This window comes from Brachyhypopomus gauderio, chromosome 6, assembly GCF_052324685.1.
Source record: "Brachyhypopomus gauderio isolate BG-103 chromosome 6, BGAUD_0.2, whole genome shotgun sequence".
NCBI classification, from domain to species: Eukaryota; Metazoa; Chordata; class Actinopteri; order Gymnotiformes; family Hypopomidae; genus Brachyhypopomus; species Brachyhypopomus gauderio.
This window is the reverse complement of record NC_135216.1, coordinates 15,809,612-15,836,013: the sequence shown is the minus strand read 5'-3', so window position 1 is coordinate 15,836,013 and position 26,402 is coordinate 15,809,612. Positions and strand designations below refer to the sequence as shown.

The 26,402-nt window shown below is 44.1% G+C and overlaps 3 protein-coding genes across 7 annotated transcripts; 2 read left to right on the top strand and 1 right to left on the bottom strand.

Moving 5' to 3' along the window:
- Nucleotides 1-1,602: 1,602 nt before the first annotated feature.
- On the top strand, nucleotides 1,603-4,121 carry c19h1orf216 (chromosome 19 C1orf216 homolog). 3 transcript variants are annotated; one of them, XM_077009101.1, is made up of 3 exons: nucleotides 1,871-1,892; nucleotides 1,968-2,076; nucleotides 2,683-4,121. In XM_077009101.1, exon 3 carries the CDS (start codon nucleotides 2,711-2,713, stop codon nucleotides 3,686-3,688), a length of 978 nt encoding a protein of 325 aa, XP_076865216.1. In that variant the 5' UTR covers nucleotides 1,871-1,892; nucleotides 1,968-2,076; nucleotides 2,683-2,710; the 3' UTR covers nucleotides 3,689-4,121. The 3 variants fall into 3 exon arrangements, with proteins under 3 accessions (XP_076865215.1, XP_076865214.1, XP_076865216.1); XM_077009100.1 differs by lacking the exons at nucleotides 1,871-1,892; nucleotides 1,968-2,076 and adding an exon at nucleotides 1,603-1,764; XM_077009099.1 differs by lacking the exon at nucleotides 1,968-2,076 and having other exon boundaries at nucleotides 1,779-1,892.
- Nucleotides 4,122-10,023: 5,902 nt separating this feature from the next.
- Nucleotides 10,024-15,407, top strand: psmb2 (proteasome 20S subunit beta 2). 2 transcript variants are annotated; one of them, XM_077009098.1, is made up of 6 exons: nucleotides 10,024-10,239; nucleotides 10,658-10,780; nucleotides 11,732-11,802; nucleotides 14,627-14,789; nucleotides 14,884-14,933; nucleotides 15,221-15,407. In XM_077009098.1, exons 1-6 carry the CDS (start codon nucleotides 10,149-10,151, stop codon nucleotides 15,320-15,322), a joined length of 600 nt encoding a protein of 199 aa, XP_076865213.1. In that variant the 5' UTR covers nucleotides 10,024-10,148; the 3' UTR covers nucleotides 15,323-15,407. The 2 variants fall into 2 exon arrangements, with proteins under 2 accessions (XP_076865213.1, XP_076865212.1); XM_077009097.1 differs by having other exon boundaries at nucleotides 10,658-10,810.
- A 1,423-nt stretch (nucleotides 15,408-16,830) lies between these two features.
- Nucleotides 16,831-25,933, bottom strand: tfap2e (transcription factor AP-2 epsilon). 2 transcript variants are annotated; one of them, XM_077009093.1, is made up of 7 exons: nucleotides 25,819-25,933; nucleotides 23,564-24,010; nucleotides 21,644-21,698; nucleotides 19,028-19,259; nucleotides 18,134-18,252; nucleotides 17,789-17,927; nucleotides 16,831-17,464 (listed from the first exon to the last, which is right to left on the bottom strand). In XM_077009093.1, the coding sequence occupies exons 1-7, from the start codon at nucleotides 25,861-25,863 to the stop codon at nucleotides 17,203-17,205; spliced, it is 1,299 nt and encodes a 432-aa protein (XP_076865208.1). In that variant the 5' UTR covers nucleotides 25,864-25,933; the 3' UTR covers nucleotides 16,831-17,202. The 2 variants fall into 2 exon arrangements, with proteins under 2 accessions (XP_076865208.1, XP_076865209.1); XM_077009094.1 differs by lacking the exon at nucleotides 25,819-25,933 and adding an exon at nucleotides 24,970-25,168.
- Between the last annotated feature and the right edge of the window lie 469 nt (nucleotides 25,934-26,402).

The following is a 26,402-nucleotide window of genomic DNA, read 5'->3' as shown; positions in this document are numbered from 1 at the left end:
AGATGTGATGCAATAGATATAAATGCACTAATAACCGCTACAAAATCCTTGACATGCATATTGGAGCAGTCATAAGCAAAAACTCGCTTTCTCAGTATTTCATTTGTTCACAGACACACAGTCCTGCCTCATATTGTAATCTAGCCGCATGGAGCTTTGGGATTACATGGAGCAGGTGAGCATTTGGCTCAGTCTAACCAACGCTTACAGTCCCACAGGGTTTAGACCCCGTTCTCACATTGTTCCAACTTGGGGCCAAAGCTGAGTTAATTGAAAACTAATCAAATGTATGCTTAAATATGTACCAGTCCTTCTGGTGTAGACCCACTAATGGTGCCTTTATTTCAGGCCAATTAAGTGGGGACTTTTAATGAGGTGGTCCAGTAGTCTTTGGCTATAAAAGCAAGGGGCTCTTGTTAATGAGGGTTGACTGGTGCAGTTTTGAGATGGACCAACCTTGCCCCAGGCTTGCTGTGGACATCTCTTTTGCCTGTGCTTTTCTTATGAATTCTAAATGTAGGCAGAATTGTCCTTTTTAACTAGTGAGAACTTCTGGCAGCTGTGCTGAAGACCACCTCAGCAGAGCTAGCTTCAGCGTTTTCTCCAAGATGCCACATGCCACTATAAGCATGGAGGAAAGCGTCTTGTCACAAGTGACCGTCAGTGTTGAGCTCAAAAGACGGATTCTGTTCTGGCTGCCGGCTTCTGTCTGGGGTCGAAAGCTGTTGGGCGGCCGGTGGAGTGTGCAGTGACTGCCATCCTGGATCAGAGAGCTGGGTGTTGACAGCAGCACCATGGCCACGTCCCTACAGGCTCCGTCACCGCCTGATCTGCAGTGTGTGGAGACAGCTGAACTGAGGGAAATGGGTCATTACTGCAGGCTGCTAGCCACCAAACCAGTACTTGTACTGGCAGCCATGTTTTATTTTTTGGGGTTTTTTTTTTTGCTTCTCTTCCCCCTTTAGTTTCATAATTATGATCTACCAGTCAGTCCAATGGAATGGTCGTTGTGCATAACCTTGGAGCCGTTTTAACTGGTAAAGTGCATGACATACTTAAAAATAATTTCTCATGTTTTTTCCCCCCCAGTCTTCATTGCTAACTTGCTTGTTTGGTTGACGTAGATGATTCCTCATATGACGGGACCGCAGGCCAAGTCTGTGTTTGATGTATTTTTCATGCGTTAAGGCTACTATTGAACGGCGGAATGAGACGAGGGGGACCAGAGGCAGCCCGAAGCTGCTGACTTGAATGGGGATGTTGTTGGACAGAATGGAGGGGAGGAGGGGGGTTCGGTTCCGCCGCCAGCCAGTGCTCGCCATGGGATGGGGAGGCAATTGTACTTACAGAGTCTGTCTGATGTGCAAACACCAAAACACATACGCATCCAAGCAACAGGCCAACCCTAATGATCTGCTGTCGATTTAGAAAAAAAACTTCCAACCAACGCTATATTTCACTATACACCATATAATATAGATTTCTTATTTTTTACTGGAAATATATCCGCTCTTACAATAGCACTGATACCACTTACGTTTCATCATGCCACTCTGTGTTAAACGTCCTCAGTTTAACCCCTGAGCCCGGTTTAGGAAGTGAGTCACGCAACACTACCGGTCCGCTTTACCGCACGGAGCCCGAATGGGAGGGAGAGACGGGGGAGGTGGGAGAGACAACACCGCTGGAAAGGCTCGGCTAGAGGAGGGCGAAACGGGGAGGGTGTCGTCTCTTGTTCGCTGGCGAAAACGTTCATAACCCACGGTAAGACAAGGCCCTCTATTTATCGATTCACGAAAACGAGTGTCAGTCATTCTCCTGAGCCACAGTAAAGGCGTTTGGAGCGGGTGTTTTGTTCGTACTGGGTCGAGGGAGCGGAGACCGGAGATGGGGTGAGACTCTTATGTAACGTAGTCTGTACTTCCACTGGAATTTGCGATTACACCTGCTACCATCTGTTTCATTAGATCTCAAAATCACCGTCCAGATGAGGTGCTGGGGTAGAGCAAACGACGTGGCAGTCGGACAATAGCGTGTGTCGGATCACATCCGCAGGTCCAAACATCCGTTCGACTGGTACCTATTTTGCGTTCGCTTTTAGCCTATATAACATTCAGCGTCGTCTCGTCTTTATGGATAGCTTTCAATTAGACTGCATATTTAATCTTATTATAGGCAAGAATATTTATGACAATAGAAGGCTATGAGCCGTGTGGGGTAAACCTACGAAAACGTTTCTCGTGCTGGATCGGCGTGGTTTGCAGATTTCATAGCCTGCCCCATCTGCTGGGGATGATCTACTTTTATGATTTCTACCCGAGGCGCGGCTCAGTTGCAGTTCTTCAGCGCCCGCCGCGTGGAATGAGTGACAGTACCCTGAAGTTATTAGTTAAACTATTTCTGCCGCGATAGGACATTTGAATATTTCATTTAACTGGAAATGGAGAACATCGTGGAACTGTGGTATTAAATATTGTATGTATTATTCCAAAAGTAACATCTTGACGGATCAGAATTTTGCACATGGTTTTGAAATCCTTTTTTTTTTAATCATTTGCAACATTCATTTAAAAACCGTACTCTTTCATGGTTCCAGCAGCTTCATATGAAACTGGAAATAGTTCCTGTAAATTGTAACTCTGCTCTTTTAAGTTCTGGATATTTCCTTGTTTTTTCTTAAAGGCCAGCTCCGTCTCAGGCAAAACAGAAAATGCTAAAACAGGATCGAACTGTGAACTCTACGTTTGTGGGGCCGAAGCCTGGAGCGCCACCTTCAGCACTACGCGTCCTCAGCAATGGCCAGAGGAAGTGTGAGAAGGACGGCAACTTCAACTTCCTGGGTCAAGACGACAGTGCGCTGCTAGGAGACGAGAACCGCAACCAAGTGCGTCCGCGGTCTCTGGGGCCGTTGGGTCGAGATCCACCACCTTCTGCTAACTACTATGGGCCTGGACCCCTCTCACCCCTGTCTCGCCTCCCCTCCTGGAGTCCACTGGAACCTCTGCCTGAGATCGAAAGTGGGGATGACACTGGAGGCAGGGTCCCCCCTGACGGAGCGGAAGAGGGCAAGATGGAAGAGGAGATGAGGAGAGTGAATGATGACGAGAAGGAACAGGATGTGGAACTTATGAGGGAAAAAGAACAGCCTGACGAGGGCGAAGGAGAAGAGTCACTGGGTTGGGGTGACAGCGATGAAGAGTTCGAGTTCAGCTACAGGTCGGCGAGCTCTTCCCCCGTCAGTGCCGGGAGCAGCGACGTGGCTGGAACTAACTCCATCTGGGCTCGTGTCTGCGTGGGAGGCCCAACCATCAAAAACAGGGGCACGACCGTGACCGCAGAGGGGAAGCAGAACCCAAGCGAGAACCACCAGGCAGACACGCACCGCGGTCCGGCAGAAGACGCATCCTCAGGCTCGGACAGCGAACCTTGCTCCGAGCTGCCTGACCTGATGAAAGCGGTGTGGACGCTGCAGGATCGCGAGTACTTCAAGGCCCAGGAGATGGAGAAGCATCACGTCCAGCTGACCATGTACCGCCGGCTGGCGCTGATCCGCTGGGTGCGCACACTGCAGAGCCGCGTTCAGGAGCAGCAGAACCGGCTCCAGTCCAGCTTTGACATCATCCTGACCCACAGGAAGGAGCTGCTCCGAATGGGACCTGCTGCAGTTACACCTGCGGCCAGCCAGTGACAGCAGGGTGGAGACTCACTGGACGAGAAGGAGACATGAGTGGAAACAAAGAGCAGCAGGGCCACGTGCTGTCGAGGCTCCTCTTAATTCCTTTTACTCTTTTCAAGCCAAGTGATCTCCTGGCTCAGTTAACGGTCTCTATCTGCGCTCCTAGCTGTGTTTTTGTTGTGTGTGTTTTTGATTTTTTCTGATATTATCAGTGTACGTGAAGATTCCTACATGCAGAGCTGCACATGCATGGTTGCTGTTTTCTCTTTTCTTACTGTATGTGCTCACCTGAATATCCAGTGAATATCTCAGCCATATACCCTGACATTTATCTTATGAAGTAAATAATGAAATAAAGTTTATGGAATGTTTCTCATATATCTTCAGAATTTAAGGGAGTTTATTTTTTTTCTGTTCATAAATGAATAAATTAAATTATATTTAACAGTTGTATGCTTGGTCCCTGTGCTTTCAAATCTTAGCAATGATGACATTTGTTGTAAATAATGTCTTAAGAAAAACGAAAAATTGTGTTTATCATGAAAACGAATCATAATAAACACTAAACATATAACAAAATACCTCATGACTTTCCCTTAAAATTATAAGTCCACTACTGGAACAAAACAGTTGTCACTTGATCTTTCATACAATGGTCTGTTTATTAGGGAATCTACAATGTTCTTGCTGATTTTTTATCACATGCTTAGGAAAGAGCATCGGATAAGAGTGATGGTTCGATGCAAACTGTGTAAATTTAAATTGCACGGACCGAATACTTTATTTCACGTGTATGTGTTTCACAGATACCAGTGTTTGTAGCTAAATCCACAGTCGAAATATGGCTGCAGGGCACAAGTCGCGGTAGTCTATGTCCCTTGGGGGAATTTGACAGAGTGCGCCTTGGGGCACCTGGTCCAATCCGTCCCGGTAAACAGCCGCAGACTCTAAATCATATCCAGTAGCCAACCCCTCTGGCGAAATGAGGATAATCCGCGGGTCTGTCGCCCAATTTGGGGACCCAGTACTTATGTTCTGCTTAGCTTCCTTTTTGTGTAACTTAGAAACGAAACATTGGAAATGCGTTACACAGTTCATAGATTTGTCGTGTTTGGCAAATAATAATCTGCATGTTAAATGTTCCATAAGTTTGTTTAACGGGACAAATAGCTCGGTGATTTATGTGCGTTTGATTTGTCATAATGCCTATTAACTTATTTGTATTAGTGCGCCGATAAACAACCACAACACAACCTCAGATTCGGGCAGACCACGTTTTACTGGTTGGCGGAAGACGTGTAATTACGCGCTTCATATTGTGATTTTAATGTAACACAGCGTGTCCTCACCCAGATCCCAAAAGCGACACTGTTTAAGAGACGCCATGGGATTTACGGCGAAGTGAGAAGGGCCCCGCTGGGCGCGAATAACGGCCCCGGCGAGAGAGGCCCTCCGCCGGAGGACGCGCTCCTCACGCATAGTTGCTAATTCAGTTGTTTGAAAAAACACAAGTGGAAAATATACAGTGGAGTTTTTTTGCGAAAACATTCCCGTCGGGGAGGCGCAGCGACGTGCGCACAGCTGCGACACCCTGGTGTCTGTAGTAAGTGTTGTGGCTGTGACCTGCTATTGTGAAAGACAGCCATCACCTCTTCTTTACAGTATGGATACATCCCACTATCCCACTATGAGACTCTTCACGTCTTATAGTCTTCATCTCTTTTTTTCCTGCGTTAACAGGTATAAGCAAGAACGCTCGTCAATATGTATAAATATCACTTTTCTCGTCTGTAAATGCTTTTATAGAGACAAACACGATTCAGGATTTATTCTTTAAATTTCTATCAGTTTGCCCTATGTCTCTCTGTTAAAAGGTTATTATAAATCGAGTCATTTGTGCTTAAAGATACTCGCAAACAGTCTGCTGTGTGTTTAAACATCTTTAGTCCGTACAAGGAGTCTGGAATGGTTTTTATTATATGTTTATTAGTTTTCCATGATCCAATCTGTAAAGTAAATGACTGAATCGTATTAGATATAATAACCTAGTTATACCTAACCCTCTACCTTAGAATGACAAGACTCTCTGATTATTTTTATTCTTTGCTTCCATACCCATCAAGTCACATATCGATTAGGTCTACCTGTGTCAGGAGCTGGGAAAGATCAATAAGTGACCTTTCGTGCACTAAGATGAATTTCTGTGTGTTTGCTTTGAATTAAACAATTTACTGTAATCGCTTTCCCATGTGTGTAAACGACACAAACGGAATAGTACATTGTCCAATAGGGGGCAACACTATGGACAGCAGGTTTCGCGCTGTGCTTATCTGTGGATTTGTTTTGCTGGGTTAGCCATTTCTCAGAGCTGGGGGGCAATGTTATTCATATTTTACCACACATGGTATGAAGCAGCACAAGCCACCAAGTAAATCACTTGTGAGTTTTGATCTTTAGAAGTCTGGAGCTCTCACTCTCTCTGCCCCCCCCCTCTCTCTCTTTCTCTCTCTCTGTCTCTCCCTCTCTTCTTCATCTCGCCACATTTTACCTCTATCTTCTATCTTTCCCTCCGCCTGATGTAGTATGACAGTGAACTAGCCTCTAGCACTCTGTTGGTGTGGAAACAATCATCTCTGACAGAAAGGGGGTGGTAGGGGACTAGGGGGATGTTAGCAGCCTTGGGGCCAGTTTATGATAAAATGGATGGGTAGATGGTGTGGATAGCTAGCTAGCTAGATTAATAGATAGATAGATAGATAGATAGATAGATAGATAGATAGATAGATAGATAGATAGATAGATAGATAGATAGATAGATAGATAGATAGATAGATAGATAGATAGATAGATAGATAGATAGATAGATAGATAGATAGATAGATAGATAGATAGATAGATAGATAGATAGAATATTCATTTATAATATTGTGTCTTGTCTGATTGCATTGGTTATATATATTGGTTATATCTCCCTACATAATAGTATAATAGTGTAAAATAGCAACACAGAGACGTGTGCTGGCTATTTCACACGATTATATCCTTACTTCTCTTCTAATACATATCTAATAAAAGGTCGATATTCTTGCGTTTTGAATATACTCTGTTCTGTGGTTCAGCGTGTTTTAAGGAACCCATAGATGTGAAATGGTATGAAATCAGTCGACTTTTCCTCCCTTTCTCTGTGGCGTATTACTGCAGTGTATTTCTGATCAGCTCCAGGGCAATCTGGAAGAGGAGCGCGTCCGCGTGAAAGTGGACGCGAGGACTAAAGCCTGTTGGTCCGACTGGGTTCAGCTGCCTCGCCCGCTTTAACCAGCTAATAAATATGAAAACAGCGGGTTTAAACTTTTATTCGTTCACTGCTTGAAAGGATTATACCCTTCTATGGAGTCCCATGTAAATCTCGAAACCTCATAATGGCCAATGTTGTCCCATAAAAATGTGTTGAACAATAGGCGTTGAATAGGGGCTCTTTCACGCATAAGGGTTTTTCAAAAGGGCTCATTGAGAACAGGCCGACCGCGCCACGCCCCTGGATAATCTTTCTGCCGGTGAAAGCGCGCCTCTGAGCGGCAGGTGCGTGTGCCAAGCACGGGGGTCATAGTGCTTCCTAATGTGGGGGAGCTGGCTATGGAGAATTCGCACAGCTGCGGGTAGGAATTTTTCAGAGGCTGTCACTTCTATTTAGCTTGCTCTTTTTCACTTCTTCAGATGAAGTGGTCTCTCTCGTGCCCGTGTTCTCTCCCACTTAGGAAAAATAACGCGCCGCTAAACGGCGACACCCTTTAACAAAAGCGAATGAGAGAGCGAGCCACCCGGTCTCAACGCCGTGAAATTGCAGATTAAACAGAAAAGCGGCCCTACTGACACTTGAGATGTGTTTCTTCAAGAATGTAAATTCCTAAATTGTTACGTTAAGCGCGCTCTTAACATGTAGGATCTGACTATTCCCTTGATACCTCTCCATTTATAAAGTTTGAAAAGATAAATCGCCTGACCGTGGTGACTGTATAAACGTGAATGTCAACCTCTCTCTCTATCTCTCCTTTTCCTTTCCATGGATACTCACAATGATTAATTGTGTTTTTTACACTATTTATCAACACCAGGCCACAGTCTCTGGATTTGCGTCTCTTTGTGGGCTATGTGTCCTCCTGTGATACAGAACTTGCACTTAGCTCATGAATATCATTAATACAGCCTGTCCCTCTGTTCTTAATCTATGTTCAAAACCTGCCCCAGTCCAACACATTCTACCCTACGGCTATGTGTCCATAATCTCTATGCTCAGATGAGTGTTATTGCGGCTGGGTAGAAAAGTCTATCTGTCAAAGCCTGGCACACTGTTTTTTCCTCACTCTAACTGGCAGTAGAACAGATTTCCGTATAGGAACAATGAGATACATGTTAACTTTATCAGAATAGGAAACTGCTGCACTTTGATCATTTTAAGTAACCGGCTATGTTTTTGTCCTGTGACCAGTTTGCATATTAAATCTGCTTTATTTCACTACATTTTTTTTTCAAACATAAAGATAGAACTTAACTCATTTTCTCCATTTGAAAGAGAACCCAAAATAAAAAGCACTGATAGATAATCATCTTTCCATTAAACTTTCATCCAGAGCAAGTTAGATGTTGAAGGGGCCCAATTATAGCTTATGTATTTTCACCAGAACATTTATGGCTCATGTGTCTGGCTGAAGGTTGCCTTAAGAGCATCATTATGAATGCACAGTGGGTTGAGTCCACAATACACTGACGGACACAAACCAGATGCATCCGTGAACCTTGTGACAGCTGACTAAATGTAACATACACAGAGGCACATAGAGATTTTCTGAACAGATAGCACGGAGGAGCGTTGTGCAAGGTTTTGTGTCACAGTCTGTGCCGTGTGTGTGTGTGTGTCTGTGTATTAGCAGTCAGAGCACTGGGGCCCGGAGGCGATTCCTGTGTGTGCTTGCGATAAAGGGAAAAGGGAGGAAGTAAGAGAGGGATGGGGGATTGGGGGTGGTGAGAACGTTAGAGTCAGAGGAGGATGTTAGGGGGTAGGAGAGAGAGAGAGAGAGAGAGAGAGAGGGAGAGAGAGAGAGAGAGAGAGAGAGGGAGAGAGAGAGAGAGAGGGAGAGAGAGAGAGAGAGAGAGAGGGAGAGAGAAAGAGCGAGAACGAGAGAGAGAAAGAGAAAGTGAATGAGAAGCAGAGGAAAGAAACGGGCATAAACCCAGCAGAGCTTGGAGCTTCCATGATGCTGTCAAGACTCCTGGATCATGTCCCTGTTGGGGCGCTCTCTCTCTCTCTCTCTCTCTCTCTCTCTCCCTTTCTTTCTCTCTCTCTCTCTCCCTCCCTCTCTCTCCCTCATTCTCCCTCTCATGAAATGAGGGGAAGAGTGTCTTGGCAGGGTAATTAAGAATGGCCTCTAAACACAGGAGTATGGCAGGAACGGTGCAGATGAAAGTAAATGATTAAAATAATTAGAGGCACTGGGCTGACGAGCTAGAGTGTGGGGTGGCCGCCGGACATTTGTCGGTAATTAGATAATTAATCTGAATGCAAATGATGAGTCCTAACGAAGCAGTCAGGCTGAACTAGTGACAAATGCCGAGAGAGAGAGGTGGGGGAGGGGGTGGGGTTACAGAGAAAAATTTAAATGAGGTATGACACATCCAGCCTCACTTTCACTACAATGATTCCCTGTGCATCTTTTCATTTTAAATATATTACAAGAACTCCAGAACACAGAAAAATACACATAGGTCTGCACAGGAAGTGCAGGCATAAACAAATCATTAAAAGAGCACATTCTTGCAGTGTAAAAAGTCATATTTTTTCATGTTTCAAAGTAGTTTCAACTGCTATAGGGGGTATTGCATAGTGGGTAAAAACTTCAAAAGGTGTAAGATGAAATCATCATTGTAGCAAAGGGATTTCCCCCACCTGTCTTACAGGATAATTAGTGTTTTGTGTGTTATGTGAATTCTTTCTGTAGGACATTGAAAATCAGGACAAATCTCCATTACTACTTTCAGTTGCACAGAATGGAAGTGGTAGAAAAACAAGAATTAACATTTAAATTTCAAATTTAAATTTTATTTGTGGCATAAACCTGCCAGTAGCCCCTCTGAAACTAATGATAGGCCTCCACAAACCCCACTGAGTTACATATAGTGACAGTATTTATTTGCCCAGCATAAATCTAATTTAATCTCTTATTTCAAAATGTAGCCCGTTTTTTTCATGTGATTTGTTCACGTATGGAACTTGTGATTTCCAACAACGCAATTTATCATCCGACGGCGGAACTTCGATCACGTGTCACGGGAGCCTCCCAGCACCGGCTTCATTTCCGCTGACGTCAGAAAAGCGCGACGAAGTGTCCAACTTTTGCTGTGTAATTTCTTTCCTGAGCGCCGTGCCCATTCAAAACGAATATTCCGACACGTTTTATAATTACTTTCTGCGCCCAAGATGGAATATTTAATCGGAATCCAGGGTCAAGATTTTGTCCTGGTTGCAGCCGACAACGTGGCTGCCAGCAGTATAATTCAGATGAAGCACGGTGAGGTGTGGGAGCTAACGGGCTAGCCGGCTAGCTGCTCTGTGGGCGCCTGGTCTTTTGTGTTGAATCAGTGTGAAGTTGAATCGGTGATGATGGTTTACATTGTGTATGTGAAGTACACGGGACGTTTCTCCTGCTTCCCTCTGCGTGCTTTGGGTTAATTCACATTATTTGAAACAGCTGTTCTTTATGGATGATCTGGCGAATCTGTTGTGAAAGTGAAAGTGGTTCTCGTTACTTTGAGGATGGTGTAGTAATGGTAGCAGTAGTATTAATAGTTAGTAGATGGCAGTAAGGTAAGTGTTTTAAATTCGTACGAGTCAGAAAGGTTCATTGAACATATTCGTACACGGAAACTTGTACTTTTATGCAGCGGGTCTGCGGAGCAGGCCTAATATATGAGTGTTGTTCATTCTAGATTATGACAAGATGTTCAAACTGAGTGAGAAGATCCTGCTGCTGTGTGTGGGCGAGGCTGGAGACACGGTGCAGTTCGCAGAGTACATCCAGAAGAACGTGCAGCTCTACAAGATGAGAAATGGCAAGTCCTGCTCCACCACTAAAGGAAGAGGCACGTGCCACAGTGTTTGGTTTTATAGGCTTAAATGCATTTTAAAGGATTGGGTCATGTTTACAATTTTCTGTGGCAAAAAATTAACAGCCTGCTTATGATTTTATTTGCAAAACAAGTATAAAATACTCAATCAATAGATAATAAATGTATATAACATTCCCTTAGCGAAAACGTTTTCATCAAAACTTAGTCTCTTATCCTACAAGTGTTCAGAATACATCTGGAAAAGCATCAGGTTGTTGCTTCATGAATCTGATTCAGAGAACGGCATGAGCGTTCAAAGTAAACATGGTTACTGTGAAGAATCTAACATCCAGGGTAGTGAATATTTGTTTAATACAGCATACTCGTGTTATTTAATTGTTTTGATAATTTAACTGCTTTTCTAAAATGTAGAAAATAGTAAAATAGAGAAGGTGTGTGCAAATTATTGCCTGGTAGCATAACAAGTTTTGTTTTGAACAATGTTTGCCTTATTCTAAACGTGGCAAATCTTTTCAGGCTTATGAGTGTAACGTTTCAGTTTGTGTGTTATTAGAGTTTTAAAGCTAGGGGTGTCTGGCCTGAGTCCTGGAGATCTATGAGCTCATTTCAGTCATTCCTGGCTGTAGTATTCAGATGATGCTGCATGTCTTGGTTATCTGGACTCAGTGTAATGGAACAAGACTCCAGCCTAATGGTTCTTTTGTCAAAACATTTTAATTAGCTTTCACAAAAATACAGATTGTGGTTCAAGTCTTGATTACATCATAACCTATTTATCATTTGATTTGTCACCAACGTAATTCCATTAGGTGTGTACTCCATTAGGCATTTGTATTTATTTTACTAGTTGTGTGCCTTGAATGTCTCTGGGTGTCCACAATTTTTTAATGGTTGTTTTAGATGTCAATTAAACACAAATTCTGTATCTTTTAGGTTATGAGCTCAGTCCAGCCGCAGCAGCTAACTTCACCAGGAAGAACCTCGCAGACTATCTGCGCAGCCGGGTGTGTATATATGTGTGTGTGTGTATATATGTGTGTGTGTGTGTGTCCGTGTATGTCAGTCTCCCTGTTAGGAAGTAGCTCTGTGCCACACGGCGGTTGTTGTTAGGGTCTCGACTTGACCAGCCTGCCTGATTAAAGATACCAGTGTTTCAGGACAGAGACACATTCAGCTGAATAAATGATTTAGTTTCACTGGCAGTCTGTAAATATATATGTAAATATTTACATACTGTAAATAATGTGGCATTAACCCAGTACGCTACGAATATGACTAAAGTTCATCCAAGACCTATTTTATGGTCTTTGTTTAGATTTGTTTCTGTCGAATGTCTTATGTGTAATTTCATTTCTAATGTGACGCAGATTAAAATTCTAGACTTTACTACTGCAGTTGAGGCAGAGTGAGATTATAGGTTTGGTTTTATGTCCAGACCTCCCTAAGTGCTCATTTGTTCTCACTAAACAGGTCTGTGAGCATAACTCACTGCAGGACGCTAACGCTGAGCGGCGCACGACACTCACTGTGCCTAAATGAAGGCCCGTGTTGGCGGCCATCGGAGACAGATGCCGTGTTCTGAGTATGTAGAGGTGTTATGTGGGACTCCGAGGTTCCTGGCACCTGTCTCCGCTCCTCCCACTCTCGCAGGGGTCCTTCCCACACGTGGATACGGGCGCGCGTGCCCATCTGTGTAAAAGACTCAGCCCCGGCCCTGTTGTCTGTGTGTTAATTTGTTAGGAAGAGTGTAGCTGCTCCTTGTCACAATAGCAGAAGGGAGAAATTAATTACAAAAAACAATTAGAGCAGCTCTTGGGGGAGGGGCTGCAGTGGGAGGGGGGGTGTGGCCCAGAGGCTGGGGGAGGGGTGGGGGAGGACCTTGGGGGCATCGGGCCAAGTTCTCAGATCAACATGCAGCTCTTCTGCGGCTGGTGCGTGCTTAAAGAATGGCCTTCACCAGCCTCCTGGGAGCCCTGTGCCCTAGGGTTCCTGTTTGTAGTGTAGTGAGCAGGGTGTAGTTAAGCATAAGTGTACTGGCAAAACAACACCTGAAAGAAAGAACCTATAAAAAAAAAAGACAGAGACTTTTTTTCTTCTGGAAAGCACGACAGGCTGTGTTTTAGACCCCTACGCCCAGCTAGAGATGTTAATGCAGATGCTCTCGTCTCTGCTGGGAGAGGCCCCAGTGGGCTGATGGGAGGTAGAGAGGTGTGTGCGTGTTAGCACTGTGTACGGACCAGAAAACTTGTGTGCCTGCAGGCAGCCCCAGGAGTTTTTCTGAAGTCCCATCTCTCTCAGACACAGAGGTGGCGAGAGCGAAGGAGACAAACGAAAGCGGGTGGAGATAAGTGGCTTGCTCGTAAGACGACAATCTCGTCTCCGTCGGCACGTTCACGTGGAGACGCTGTAGACCAGCGACTGTAGCTGTAACAGTTTGGCGTGTTTTGCCTTGGAGACGTACTGCTGCACCCCCTCGGCTATGCGGACAAATAATTACTAGCACCATATTGTACGTTGTTCCCCATTACTACCACGGCTGAACAATTGATATAACAGACTGGGGAAGAGGGATACCAGCAAAGAGAGAGACTGGCCTTGGGGAAAAGGGGTGGGAACATTAGAAAGAGACGACACACACACACACACACACACACACACATATATATATATATATATATATATATATATATATATATATATATATATATATATATATATATATATATATATATATACACACACACACCCACACAAAGCGATAGCAAGGAAGGGGAGAATTACAACCTGTTTGGTCATCCCTGAACTGTTTTGTTCTTCACCTCTACTCATTTAGAGCCTAAAGGGCAGTTTAGTTACTTGATGGTGAAGGTGGTAATGTTTAAAGACTTACCGGCTGATCCTCTTGGGCAGGGTGAGAGAATTGCTGTTGTGTTAGGAGCTAAGTCAGGTGGGGCATGTAAGAAACAGGTGTGGAGTTAAGAGAGAATGGGTGTAGATAGCACCCTGGGGACCTCCACAGATCCCTTGTCTGGTATCTCACCAGCCTTGGCGCTAAACCCTGTCTGCAGGGAGTGTGGGATGAGCCACTGCCAAGCCTTGGACACATCCACTCTCAAACAGGCCCCGGGGAGGGAACAGGCGGTGCTCGAGGCGCCTCTGCTGATTAGGAGACGCGTCTCTAGCATCCCAGCTACCTCAGCGCTACGGCAGATCGGAACTTGACTACCGCCGACTCGTAAAGCGCGTGGATGAAACGGATGCCAAGTCAGAAACGGCCGCGTGTTTGCGCTCCGCTTTAGTCGCACGTAGGTCTTCTAAACACGGCAGGAAAAGGAAATGATGTCGCCACTACACCGATGAGGGAGAGAGAGGAGAAGGAGAGAGAGAGACTGACTCAAAAAGTTTTAATGAGATCTGGCGCAGCTCCAGGGCGAAGGGGCGAGGGTGGGAGACTGGGAGAGGTGGGGAGGTGCTCGGAGCAGCAGGGGTGCTGTCTTCCAGCAGATGTCACACTGCCGGTGACACCAACGACCCCCCAGACCGTTTGACACCCCCCCTCTCCTTTTCTCTCCCCGTTTCAGCTGTTTCACACCCATCTCTCTCTCTCTGTCTTTCTCTCCCTCTCCCTCTCTTTTTTCTCTGATACTGGTTCTGATGTTGCTTCAGTCCTTCATTTTTGTTGAGTTTAGGATTAAACCTGTTAATTTAAACAGTGTTTTAAAAGCTAACTTTAAAAGTCTTTGAATGCACTCGTCTTTTTTCCTACGTAGTTCACGCCTCTGTCTCTCCTCTGTTGTTGCTCATGACCCTAGTGTGTCTCCCTGACAGACCCCGTACCACGTCAACCTGCTGTTGGCTGGCTATGATGAGGCTGATGGGCCCGGCCTGTACTATATGGACTACTTGTCAGCGTTGGCTAAAGCCCCCTTTGCAGCACATGGCTATGGAGCCTTCCTCACCCTCTCCATCCTGGACAGATACTACAGGCCAGGTAAAAGTCTCTCTCTCGTTCTCTCTCTCTCTTTCATGTTCTCTCAGTGCTACTTTGTCCGACTCTGTGTTTGTGTTGATTTTTTTCCTGTTAGATCTGACACGTGATGAGGCCGTCGAGCTCCTGAAGAAGTGTGTAGAAGAGGTAAGAAGCTCTCGGCATCAACACACAGTCACACACACACACACACACACACACACACATACACACCTCCTGCCTGTTCCCCACCGCCCCATTCATTTCACAACAACCCTGCACTCCCCTTTCTGCTAGTGTCACAAGCGTTTGGGATCCTCAGCTAAGCATTTAGCAAAACGTCTAGCTAATAAAGTTCATGGGAGTTTCTTCAAGCCGTCTGGGCTGCTCATGAGTGGTAGCTGCTCCCCCCCCTGTTGTGCAGTGTCTCATGGTCTCCACCTGCTCTCTTCCAGCTCAAAAAACGCTTCATCCTCAATCTGCCCTCCTTCACTGTCCGTCTGATCGACAAGGACGGCATCCATGACCTGGAGAAGCTTCCGCTGGCCGCCAAGTGACCGGCGGCCACCGCATCCCTGAACAGCCACGCTTTTGTACCTCAGATCTCATTCTTTATGTTCCAATAAACATTAACACCCGTTATGATCGTGTTTTTGAGTCATGTTTTGAGTCCAGAATCTTTTAAGAATTAATGAATAAATGATCTAAAACTTAATTTTGGATTTCACTCACTTTGGAAGTCAACCCACCCACTTTGGTATATTTGTGTATTTTGTACAAAATAATTTGTAAATGTGTCACATGAATTGTGTACCTGTTTCCCCAAAGTGTGTACCATTTTATGGGTTTTTAATGGTCTTAAAACTAATCCAAAGTAAAGGGTTTGATTCAGCTGTTTGCAAACCAAACATGGTGGAAGAGTGTTTGGAGCATTTCAACATGGTTCTTGCTGCTTTGTTCTGTGAATTTGCAGAGAGCAATATGCAATATCAACTGTTTATCTGATACAGAAAATATACAACTGGGCTACGACTAGTCTGAAATTCCTGACTAGTTTTGTTAGTGAACCTTTTGTGTCTTTGGAAAAATCTTTTCTCTTCACCCTATTTTAAGCATTTCATAAGTAAGAAATGTAACGGAAATAGAACATCTGACACTGTCTGTCTGCTACTGTCTGTCTGTTGTTTTTCCTCACCTTTCATACACAAAATGTTCTGTACTGTTTTTTTGTGTGCGTGTGCACATCTCCCCTCTGCAGACAGGTGAGATTAATAAACATTAAACAATCCCTCCTCTCCCCCTAAACACACCGGAATCTAGAGTAGAGAGTAGCATATGTTTGCCTGCAGGCACAGAGGCACAGCCCAGCTCTGTCAGAGAGGAGGTGGAGGTGGGGGTTGGGGGGGGGAGGGGTCATACGCAGCGAGGAGGAAGATTGGGGAATTGACACTGGGGGTGTGTGCGCTGGTAGGGGGTCAGGTAGGGAAGTGTAGGCCCCAGAGCAGGTGGAGAAAGGTAGAACGGCAGATGGAGTAAGAGGAGAGGAATGAAGGGAGAGAACGCGTGTTGCATGCAGAGCCTCCGGGCTGATCTGTTAAAACTCCATAACCTTGAGTGTGATGTGCATTTTTGACACTTTTACTACAGAGGTTTGACTTGGGTTTTGGTTTTACACTGCGCCACAATATGTGCGGGATTTGCAACATGGTCAATTTCTATGAACAGAAAGCAAACAAATGTTATTCTGTCACCCTATTCTGTCAAATACGGCTTGAATTGTCTTCACTATCTCATTCGTTTTGCTCTGCTTGTCACTGACAAATGGCTGTTAATGAGAAATCAAATAACTTTGGAAGTGATGTGAGCATCACAGGAAGTGCTCAGGAAAAGATTAATAAAACATCTTGAGGGGTGTAAAAGTGGCACTGTAAAAAATCATAAGTCAATGATGGGTATCCGCCAGACAGCATTCCATATTTTGTTTTTAATAATATATTACATTTACCTTGAAATACAACAATAATAAGAACAGTAATAACATTGATAATAAACATACAGCAGGGAGTACAAAATAACCATGTTTGTATTGTTCCTCCCTGATAGCGGGCGGTGTCTCTAGGTGCCTGTTCACGGGCCTGACTTGGTACTCCCAGTGAAAACAAGGCGGGTTGTCAGTGGGGTCGCTCTGGCTGGGGTTGGGGGTTGTAAACCCTGCGCAGAGAACGTGATGAACTGCTGTCTGTCTTTTGTCCTCTTGCAGGTGTGTGCTGTGAAGATTGAACTGAAGATTGCTCCTATTTCAGACTCAGACACACAAACGCGCACACACACACACACACACACACATAAATACACTCACACTCTCCTAAAGGCTGGGGAAGAGTTCACCCTCTGTCCATGTCTGTCCCGATGTTTTCCGCGTGCGCACGCCAGCTCTTCACTTGCGCTGTTTGAGCTCCTTGTCCTGATGACCCTTGCCACCTCCGTCACCCTTGTCCAGCAGTTTGAGGGCCTCCAGCAGGTAGCTCTGGAAGGCGGAGAGGGCGGCGCAGATGGCCGGCGTGCCGAAGCCGTGGGTGAGGAGGCTGAAGTGGGTCAGGCTGCCCTGCACCCCAGGCTCCAGGGACGGCGTGGGACGGCTGGCTCCCAGCGGAGACCTGTCCTGGGACATCAGATCCACAAACTCCTTACAGATCTCCCTGCAAGGGAAGAATGGACAAATTTAGTGAATATAATGCTGGTTTTCTGGCTGATTTTCTTTATCACGGATAATGCCCATTTTAGATATTATAATGCTTCGAAAAATGAATGGTTGTGAGTTGTTTTTGTTTTAACAAATGTTTTAATATTAAATATTAAAGCTACTCTGATTAGTGGGTCAGAGTTCATGATTTTAATCAAATTCAAGTACATTCAAATGGTTTCTATGGTTGCGTGGAATGTTTGCAGTCCTCATGCATTGTGGGAAGATGAGTCTTCGGTGATCTTTGAAGGTGGGATTTGAATGAGGCAGGCTGACTCACTTGGTGGCCAGCAGCATGCTACGCCGTGTGGACAGCTGGTCTGGATCGCTTTGCCTGCATAAGTACTCTGCAGCCGCCCTGGCTGGGAACTCCGTCTCACACACATAACCAAAGTCTCGCGCCAGGTGGACCGCCTCACCTTCAACATAGAAGAAGAACACTATTATAAATCTAGGCTGGGAAGTTTCATGGGTAGTGAAAAAGTGTTCAAACCGGTCACATTTGGTACATTTGGCGTGTTCAAATGATTGAGCTATTGACTTTTTCTGTGAACATTACTATTTCATGCAGTGGCTCTTGATCTCATTCCATGCTGCCGTTCCCTGTGTGGACGTGTGTGTCTACCTTCCACCAGTGCCGTGAGGAGGGTGACGTTAGCGGCCTTGCGGCGGCCCGCCGGGAGGTTGAGGCCGATCTTCTCCAGACGTTCACGCAGGCAGCGTCCTCCGTTCTTCGACTTGGCTCTGAGGGAGGAGAGTGAGACAGATGATTAGCACCACACACTCTGAGAGAGGAGAGTGAGACAGATGATCAGCACCACACACTCTGAGAGAGGAGAGTGAGACAGATGATTAGCACCACACACTCCGAGAGAGGAGAGTGAGACAGATGATCAGCACCACACACTCTGAGAGAGGAGAGTGAGACAGATGATCAGCACCACACCCTCTGAGAGAGGAGAGTGAGACAGATGATCAGCACCACAGACTTCGAGAGAGGAGAGTGAGACAGACGATCAGCACCACACACTCTGAGAGAGGAGAGTGAGACAGACGATCAGCACCACACACTCTGAGAGAGGAGAGTGAGACAGACGATCAGCACCACACACTCCGAGAGAAGAGAGTGAGACAGATAATCAGCACCACACACTCCGAGAGAAGAGAGTGAGACAGATAATCAGCACCACACACTCCGAGAGAGGAGAGTGAGACAGATGATCTGCACCACACACTCCGAGAGAGGAGAGTGAGACAGATGATCAGCACCACACACTCTGAGAGAGGAGAGTGAGACAGATAATCAGCACCACACACTCCGAGAGAGGATACAAAGTGTATTTCACTTTGTTCTTTGTTTAACTTGCACTGACTCATTAAAACATGAAAATATATTTAGTATTCTAATTATATATTAAATCACCTTGCAAACTTGCAATAGTGTTAGCTCCAAAGATTTTATCAATCTCGTTTTTGTTTGTCTCAGTCTTGACCAGTGTCTCCTCTGCCCTCTACTCACCTCCGCAGGACTCCGCCCAGCAGTGAGGCATTGAGACACTCGGGTGGAGACAACCTCCTCTGCACCTCTCCCACTGTCACTTTGTACTTGGAGGTGGAGCTGAGGAGTGACAGGCGTCCGGGCACCGAGCAGAACACCTCCCCTGGGTTGGACACCCCACCCAGGCCTAAGCCGTCCTTCCCGAAGGAGAGGACAGACAGAGCGGAGCCGTTCAGTTTCGAGGGAACAGGAACTGGGTACAGGAGAGCAGAAGAAGGAGAGGTACATTAGCCTTCATACTGGGTTGTGCTAGAAGGGTTCTGATCTGTGCGGTTTTATACTGAGAAACACTTATGAGAAGCAGTTATGGTGTGACCTACACTACAGAAGGAAACAGATATGGTGTGACCAGAAGGAAGCAGTTATGGTGTGACCTACACTAAAGAAGGAAACAGATATGGTGTGACCTACACTACAGAAGGAAACAGATATGGTGTGACCTACACTACAGAAGGAAACAGTTATGGTGTGACCTACACTAAAGAAGGAAACAGATATGATGTGACCTACACTACAGAAGGAAACAGATATGGTGTGACCTACACTACAGAAGGAAACAGATATGGTGTGACCAGAAGGAAGCAGTTATGGTGTGACCTACACTAAAGAAGGAAACAGATATGGTGTGACCTACACTAAAGAAGGAAACAGATATGGTGTGACCTACACTACAGAAGGAAACAGATATGGTGTGACCTACACTACAGAAGGAAACAGTTATGGTGTGACCTTCACTACAGAAGGAAACAGTTATGGTGTGACCTACGCTACAGAAGGAAACAGTTATGGTGTGACCTACACTAAAGAAGGAAACAGTTATGGTGTGACCTACACTATATGGTGTGACCTACACTACAGAAGGAAGCAGATTGGCTTGAATGTGATAAGGTCAGCAAGTACATCCTTTGGTTATCTTTCCTCCCAATAGTTGACAATGTTAATATGAGTCCATCTTGAATCTTATTCCTCTCCTGTTTTATTCTAATATTATATGTAATAGGCCTCTTATATATTTTAGTTGCCTGCTTTTCTTTTAAAATATTTTAATTCACTGCTTTTATTTACAATAAATTACTATGTTGGACAATATAATTTGTGGCAAGACCTTAATCACAGAACACAATGAATGTTACAAGCCATTAGTTCAGGTTTTGAAATCTTGCGTCATTGTTATAAAAGATTTTTTTTTCTGCAAGCCAGGGTCTTCCTCCCAGAAAATGATTTAAAACACTTAAAACTCTACTCAACATCTAATAACACTTAGAGCTGACACGACGAAGTGAGTCCCACTGGCTTTTCATTTGAACTTGAGCAGCTTTGATTCATCATCCTTTTAAAACCTTAATTTGTTTTCACGAGATTCGCCCGTATAGCCTGCTAATCACACGTCTCCTGTTGTGTGTGGGCAGATTTTTTGACAATTCAGTAGCTTGATTGAAGACACATTGTATGTGTGTATTCAAAAACCAGCAATGTCCCTGTTTGTGTGTAAGAGTGTGTATGAGAGAGAGGGGATGAGAGGCTCAGACAGTCAATCAGAAAGAAACAGAGATCCTTTGCACACCCGATGACGATTAAAGAGTCCAAACATCTGTTTCGACTCCTGTTGGCTCGCGGTATTTTGACAGTGACGCAGTGTTAGGCTGCTTACTATCTCCGCCATTGTAAACGGTAAAACGCGACGCAGTACCGGCTCTCCTCTCTATGTGGGCGCGACGCCCCGTTGTGAAGCACAGATTCGGGGACATAAACTGGCGGATTTAATCGCGCATTCATAGCGTTGCTGCGGTGCAGGATATGCCCCTAAGCTCCGCGCGCAGATTCGCGTCTTCACGTGGGCTTTACGTTTGTTCTCTGCTCAGAAATCTTTTAAACCCAAGTAATTGATCTACTCTTCTCTCGGCCATTGCATGAGCCATGATTGCACTGCTCTAAAATACACTTTAGTTATCGATGTTTAGGGACACCATAACTGCAGAGCTTTAGAACTTCTGACATGAAGCTTTCAGCTGGGTTTTCTGAGGGACAAGTTCTCCATGACCTATAAAATCACATTTTTTGCCATTTGGATGGAAGGATCACAGTGCAAATTCCTTCTAACTCCTCTGTACCCCGTCTCTTTGCTATGTCCCTGTTTCTAATCCCTCTTATTCTCACATGACCATGAACAGTTCATTAACAGTTATTCCCTTAAGGGTTCAGGCTGAGTGTTAGAAGATTTCTTGACTTCAAATAAAAAATGGCAGTGCTGAATTATTTTGTGTGTGTGTGTGTGTGTGTGTGTGTGTGTGTGTGTGTGTGTGTGTGTGTGTGTGTGTGTGTTGGTGTGAGTGTGGCTGTGGCGTGTGCATTTGTATGTGTGGATGCGTGCGTGTGTGTGCGTGTGTGTATGTGTGCATGTGAGGGAGAGAGATACAGGGGAAACGTGGGGGGGGGGGGGGTGCGTCATTTCACATATATATGTTGGTTAAAAAAATACCTGAAACTCTCACCCTGAGGTGTGTGTGTCCTCCTGCATGCTACATTTGCCCTCACTATTACCCACAATGCCGTGTCTTCTTTCCAGTGGGCTCTTACCTTTCTTGATAACAGAATGGTCCAGGATCCCCAGGGATGATGCCTCCTCCATGCCCTGCTTGAAAAGCACAGAAAAAAGTCTTTGATTATTATTCAGTATCATCACTTTATTCCATTCCAGAAACTAGTGGGCATATAAATGCAGTATGCTTGAGTCATGTAGCCTTGACCAGAGAGATGATACTTGAACAGTTCAGAAATTGATCATTTATGAAGATCAAGGAAACGAAATATTTGTACTTTGTTCTAAATGTATTTTACTTTGATGAAGGTGTCCTTAATGATTACAAAAATATAAGACAATGAAAAATGCGTTTAATATATTGTTAAAATAATAAAAAATAACCCAATATATTCTATTCATTTTAATGTTTCTCACAGCACTTTAATTCAATGTTCAACTTAGTGGAACATCAAAATAGTACTTAAAAAATAGGAAACATTTTTTGCTCAAGCTTCACTCAATATGTCATATTAAAACAGATAATTTTTTAATTAATTAAGCATTTTATTCACGTCAGATTCGTCAGGAACAGGTGGCCTGATTTTTATTTATGGTCTGTGATTTATTTCCACATGCAAACTTCTCCCTATTTGTTCTAAAACCGTGATTTAATTTAGGCATTATTATTATGACGATGTCACACACATACTAAGTCAGAGGAGCGGCGGTAACGATGAAAACACTACCAGCACTAGTTGATTTATTATATGCTAAGGTATAAATTTGTTTAGATAGGCTATATTAGACAAACATTAGACAAAACGTGTGCAGAGTTTACTCCATCTTAACAAAACGTTTGAGGTACATTTAATAAGTTAGATTAAATGGGTACATACTCTTCAGAATAAAAATGAACATCTGGGCGCTCTGAACGTTGCGCGTGAGACAGAAGGTCAGTCTTGCATAGCTGCACGTGCTGTTGCGCAGTGCAATGTATACAGTCACTGCAACACTCGCCAATACTCGCCAAAGTGACAGTAAACAAGTACTCATTCATAAAATAGTAACGCTGGGATAAAACTAGCAATCGCATGCTGCAATATTCGTTAAAAGCTTAAAGCTTATATTTTAATATTTTAAATAGCTGTAGACCAGCCCTCGTTAGTTTTTACTTGCATAACTGCATTAATGCTCATCGAATATGGCCTAGAAACATGTACATTTAAAATAATCAGATCTACATACTGCAGACCATATTTTACATTTGTTCTCAATTAGTTTTGTAGTATCGACATTCTAAAACGACAGTATTCAACGAACTCTCTCCAGTTTAAAGAAACACAATAAAAGAGATTGAATTATTTAAATAATCTAAAAAAAACGTGGTGTGACATTGACTTTCAGAATAACATGCATTCACATGAATTCCTGTCCTTTAACTGCTTTTTTTGGTTACAGTCCCTCATCCCCCATTTAGTTAATTCGACCAATTATTATGCTGCGTCAGATATTATACACGCATAACAATTAAAGAACAATTATAGCCAGTTAGCCACTTTTCCTGCCATTTTTAAACAAATCATAACAAACCGTTAAAAACATTTTTTGCGTGAGAAAAACATTGCCAACCTAATTTTCAGAATTTCTAGAAATTATCTGATAACATAATAACAGTCTTACTTACTTATCCAATAACAGTCTTACTTAAGCTTAAACAATTAGCTGTAATATTTCAAATTGTATTACATGATAAAAAAAGACAACCATGTATTAATCGGAAATAATTGTAAAAATTCACACCTCTATGTTTTCGCTAATTTATTTGCTGTTCTTTTGTTTTGGCTAAATATGGATGCATATTGTTATTCTGGGAATTGATACGGCGTTGAATTATCGTTTGATTTAACACGCTGTAGTCAAGAGCTGATTAGACGACGAAGGAAGAGTATGAAACTGTAAAAGCATTAAATACTCGCCTGCATGTCTTCTACACCGTGATGACCCATTGCGTGCATCCCAAGCGGACCATCTCCAAGAGCCGCTGCGCCCTCACCAAGTCCATGGAGAAGCCGGGGTACTCCGGGATACTCCCGTCGGGGGTCTAGGGTCAAAGCCCGATGAGACTGAGACAACAGTCCTCCGTCTTCCGACCGGGTCCTCTGGGTGTGCCAAGCAGCTTGTTGGTGCTGATGTAGGGAGTTAATTGACTGGTACGGATCCGGTAAGTGTGGGTATCCAGAGTCCTGGTTCTGAGAATAGGAGAGCGAAGACTGCGGATACGGAGGCGGGAAGTAGGGAGGCTGGAAGTCGGAGGCCGGAGTGTGGCACAGAGGAGGAGCCGTGGAATAAGCTGCTTGGTTCAGCGAGGACAGCTGCGAGAGGCGGCCACTCGGCGAGGAGCTCGCCAGTCCGTCTGCGCGGTCCTGAGCGTAAAAGTAATGCAACTTTGTTAAGTACTTTACCTGGAGATTTCCGCTTTGAGATTTCAGCTATAAATGTTTATGAACTAATATAAAAATAAGAATTTCTATAGAATAAATAAAGGAAAATTGACAACGGTATAGTACTAATTGTTTAATGTACATTCTCAAGGAAAAGTAAAAAGGAAAACGCTTATAGATAAAAAAAAAAGATAATACTAGCAGAATTTAAAGATTAGGCGTACCATTAGTCGAGGCATATTAGAAAATCACCATTTTATGCAGCAGGTGTCTCGCGCTACCAGGTGTTTTACAAAGCTCAGCAGTAAGATGACAACACGCACAGCCAGATATGGCTTATTGTTTGAGTTGTTTTAGGAAATTGAAATATTTTTAAAATATCTCCATGACGGTGAAGGGCCTGCCACATTCAAGCTAAAGCACGCTGGTTATGATGCTTTCATTAAGGCCAAACAATTATTTTGCAGATTAATCACTAAAATCAATTTTGTGACAGATGGACAGATAATCAACTTTTAGCGTTCAAATACAAATGTATATATCAGCACATATTTTCAGAATAACGATAGTAATTCGGTTTAAACAAAAACGTTCACAAATAGTCTCTTTCTATTTCATAAAATTACCATACAGCTTGTTTTAAATGCCTGGGGCAAACTGGCATTTGGATGTGACAAAGAGTTGTTCTCTACTGCACAGACGAGCTGGGATGAACACTGCACGTGCACATCTCACACATCCTCAACGCGTATTTTCAACGCACGAGCCCTTGATTTCAGTCACAGAAATCGCTGTGAACCCGACAGCCCAAACCAGCAAGGCTTAAAATTCCGTTTCTATGCGATCTCAAGTTAAAAGCGTCTTGGACTAATATCACATGACAAGAACTTTAAGACTTATTAAACAGGCAGACTAGAGCTTTGAACAAGTGCTCCACTCACCATAGTCGAGTAGGTGTGGACTAACATCTGGAAGTGGATGGTGTAAAACTTGGTTCTTGACTGCTTGCAACGTCTTCGAAATAAATTAAATCTCCCAAACTCTCACGCACATACTGGACCCATAAAGATAGGCTTCGGTTTTCAATGACGACGTGGTGTGCGCTGTACACCACGTGCACGCTGCAGCCTATACGGTGTGATGCGCTATTGCACTGTATCCTCCACTGTTGTCCAAGTGCGCTCTTATAGACGGAGACTGTCTACCGTTTGGGGGGTGGGGTGGTGGTCTAACTTAAAGGGACATTAATGAATTCGATTAAACTGCTCTTGTATTTCCTCCCTGAAATATATGCATACATATTAGAACCATATGTTTTTTTTATAAATACATTGCTGTGCTTTTATTTAGCCTCACGCGCATTAGACAGGAGTATCTAGGCGCGAAACGCGATACTTGCTTATTGATTTTTCTTATAATAATTATCTTTGCTCATTTTATGTGTCGGACAGTGTAGTTGTTCCTGTCGTATTGGGTGCTCGTATTCTCTATAGCGTTGATCCACAAGGAAACATCTCCGCGCATCAGTCTCCGAAAATAGCAAAACCATCCTAAGATTTTTAAGATAACACATAATTTGTTGATTTAATAAAGGCGATTTGAAAAACTGCGCTCATGGCATAATATTCTTATTACTGAACTTTTGAAACGACAAATATATCTACATGTGATTGAAACAAAATCACGCGCACATTTATACACCTTAGAGACCGAGACGGAACTTGCACACCAGGACCAGTACCTCGAATACCCATAAAACTAACGACATATTCCGTAATAAGACTTCTTACCTGGACACAATACGGGTCTGCCTTCGTCCGTGATTTCCACAACATGATTGCGGTTTCGGGGTAAAGCTATTGCCTTCCGAGCGAGTCAGGACACTGTGTGTAGGCTGTGCGCCACAAGTTGAGCGGAGTGAGCCCACAGACGCCACACCGGACTTTTATTGACACACACAGACGGGAGAAGCGCGTAAGGGGCGGGGGATGACACAGTGAAACGGGACCAAAAGTGGGGGTCGATGGGGACGTAGATCCCCAGACGCAAGATACGGAATAACATCGGACTACACCGTAACCGTCTCGTCTCCTTCACAAAAGCGTAACCATTCAAGTCGCGGCTTACATGTAACGTACAGCTGGACAGATAACCTGGCGGTCCCCCTTAAATCACGGTTGCATCTAACTCGTGCTGGATAAAAACATGTAGCGCTAAAATACAAAAAAAAAAATCTAATAACTAGATACACCATGGATAAAACCTAAAACTTTGTCCAACGTCGATTAACAATCAGCCTACACTTCAAACCACATTGTAATAAGGACGCCATCTGGTGCCAGTAAACTATAATTATATATACTTATAACTAAAC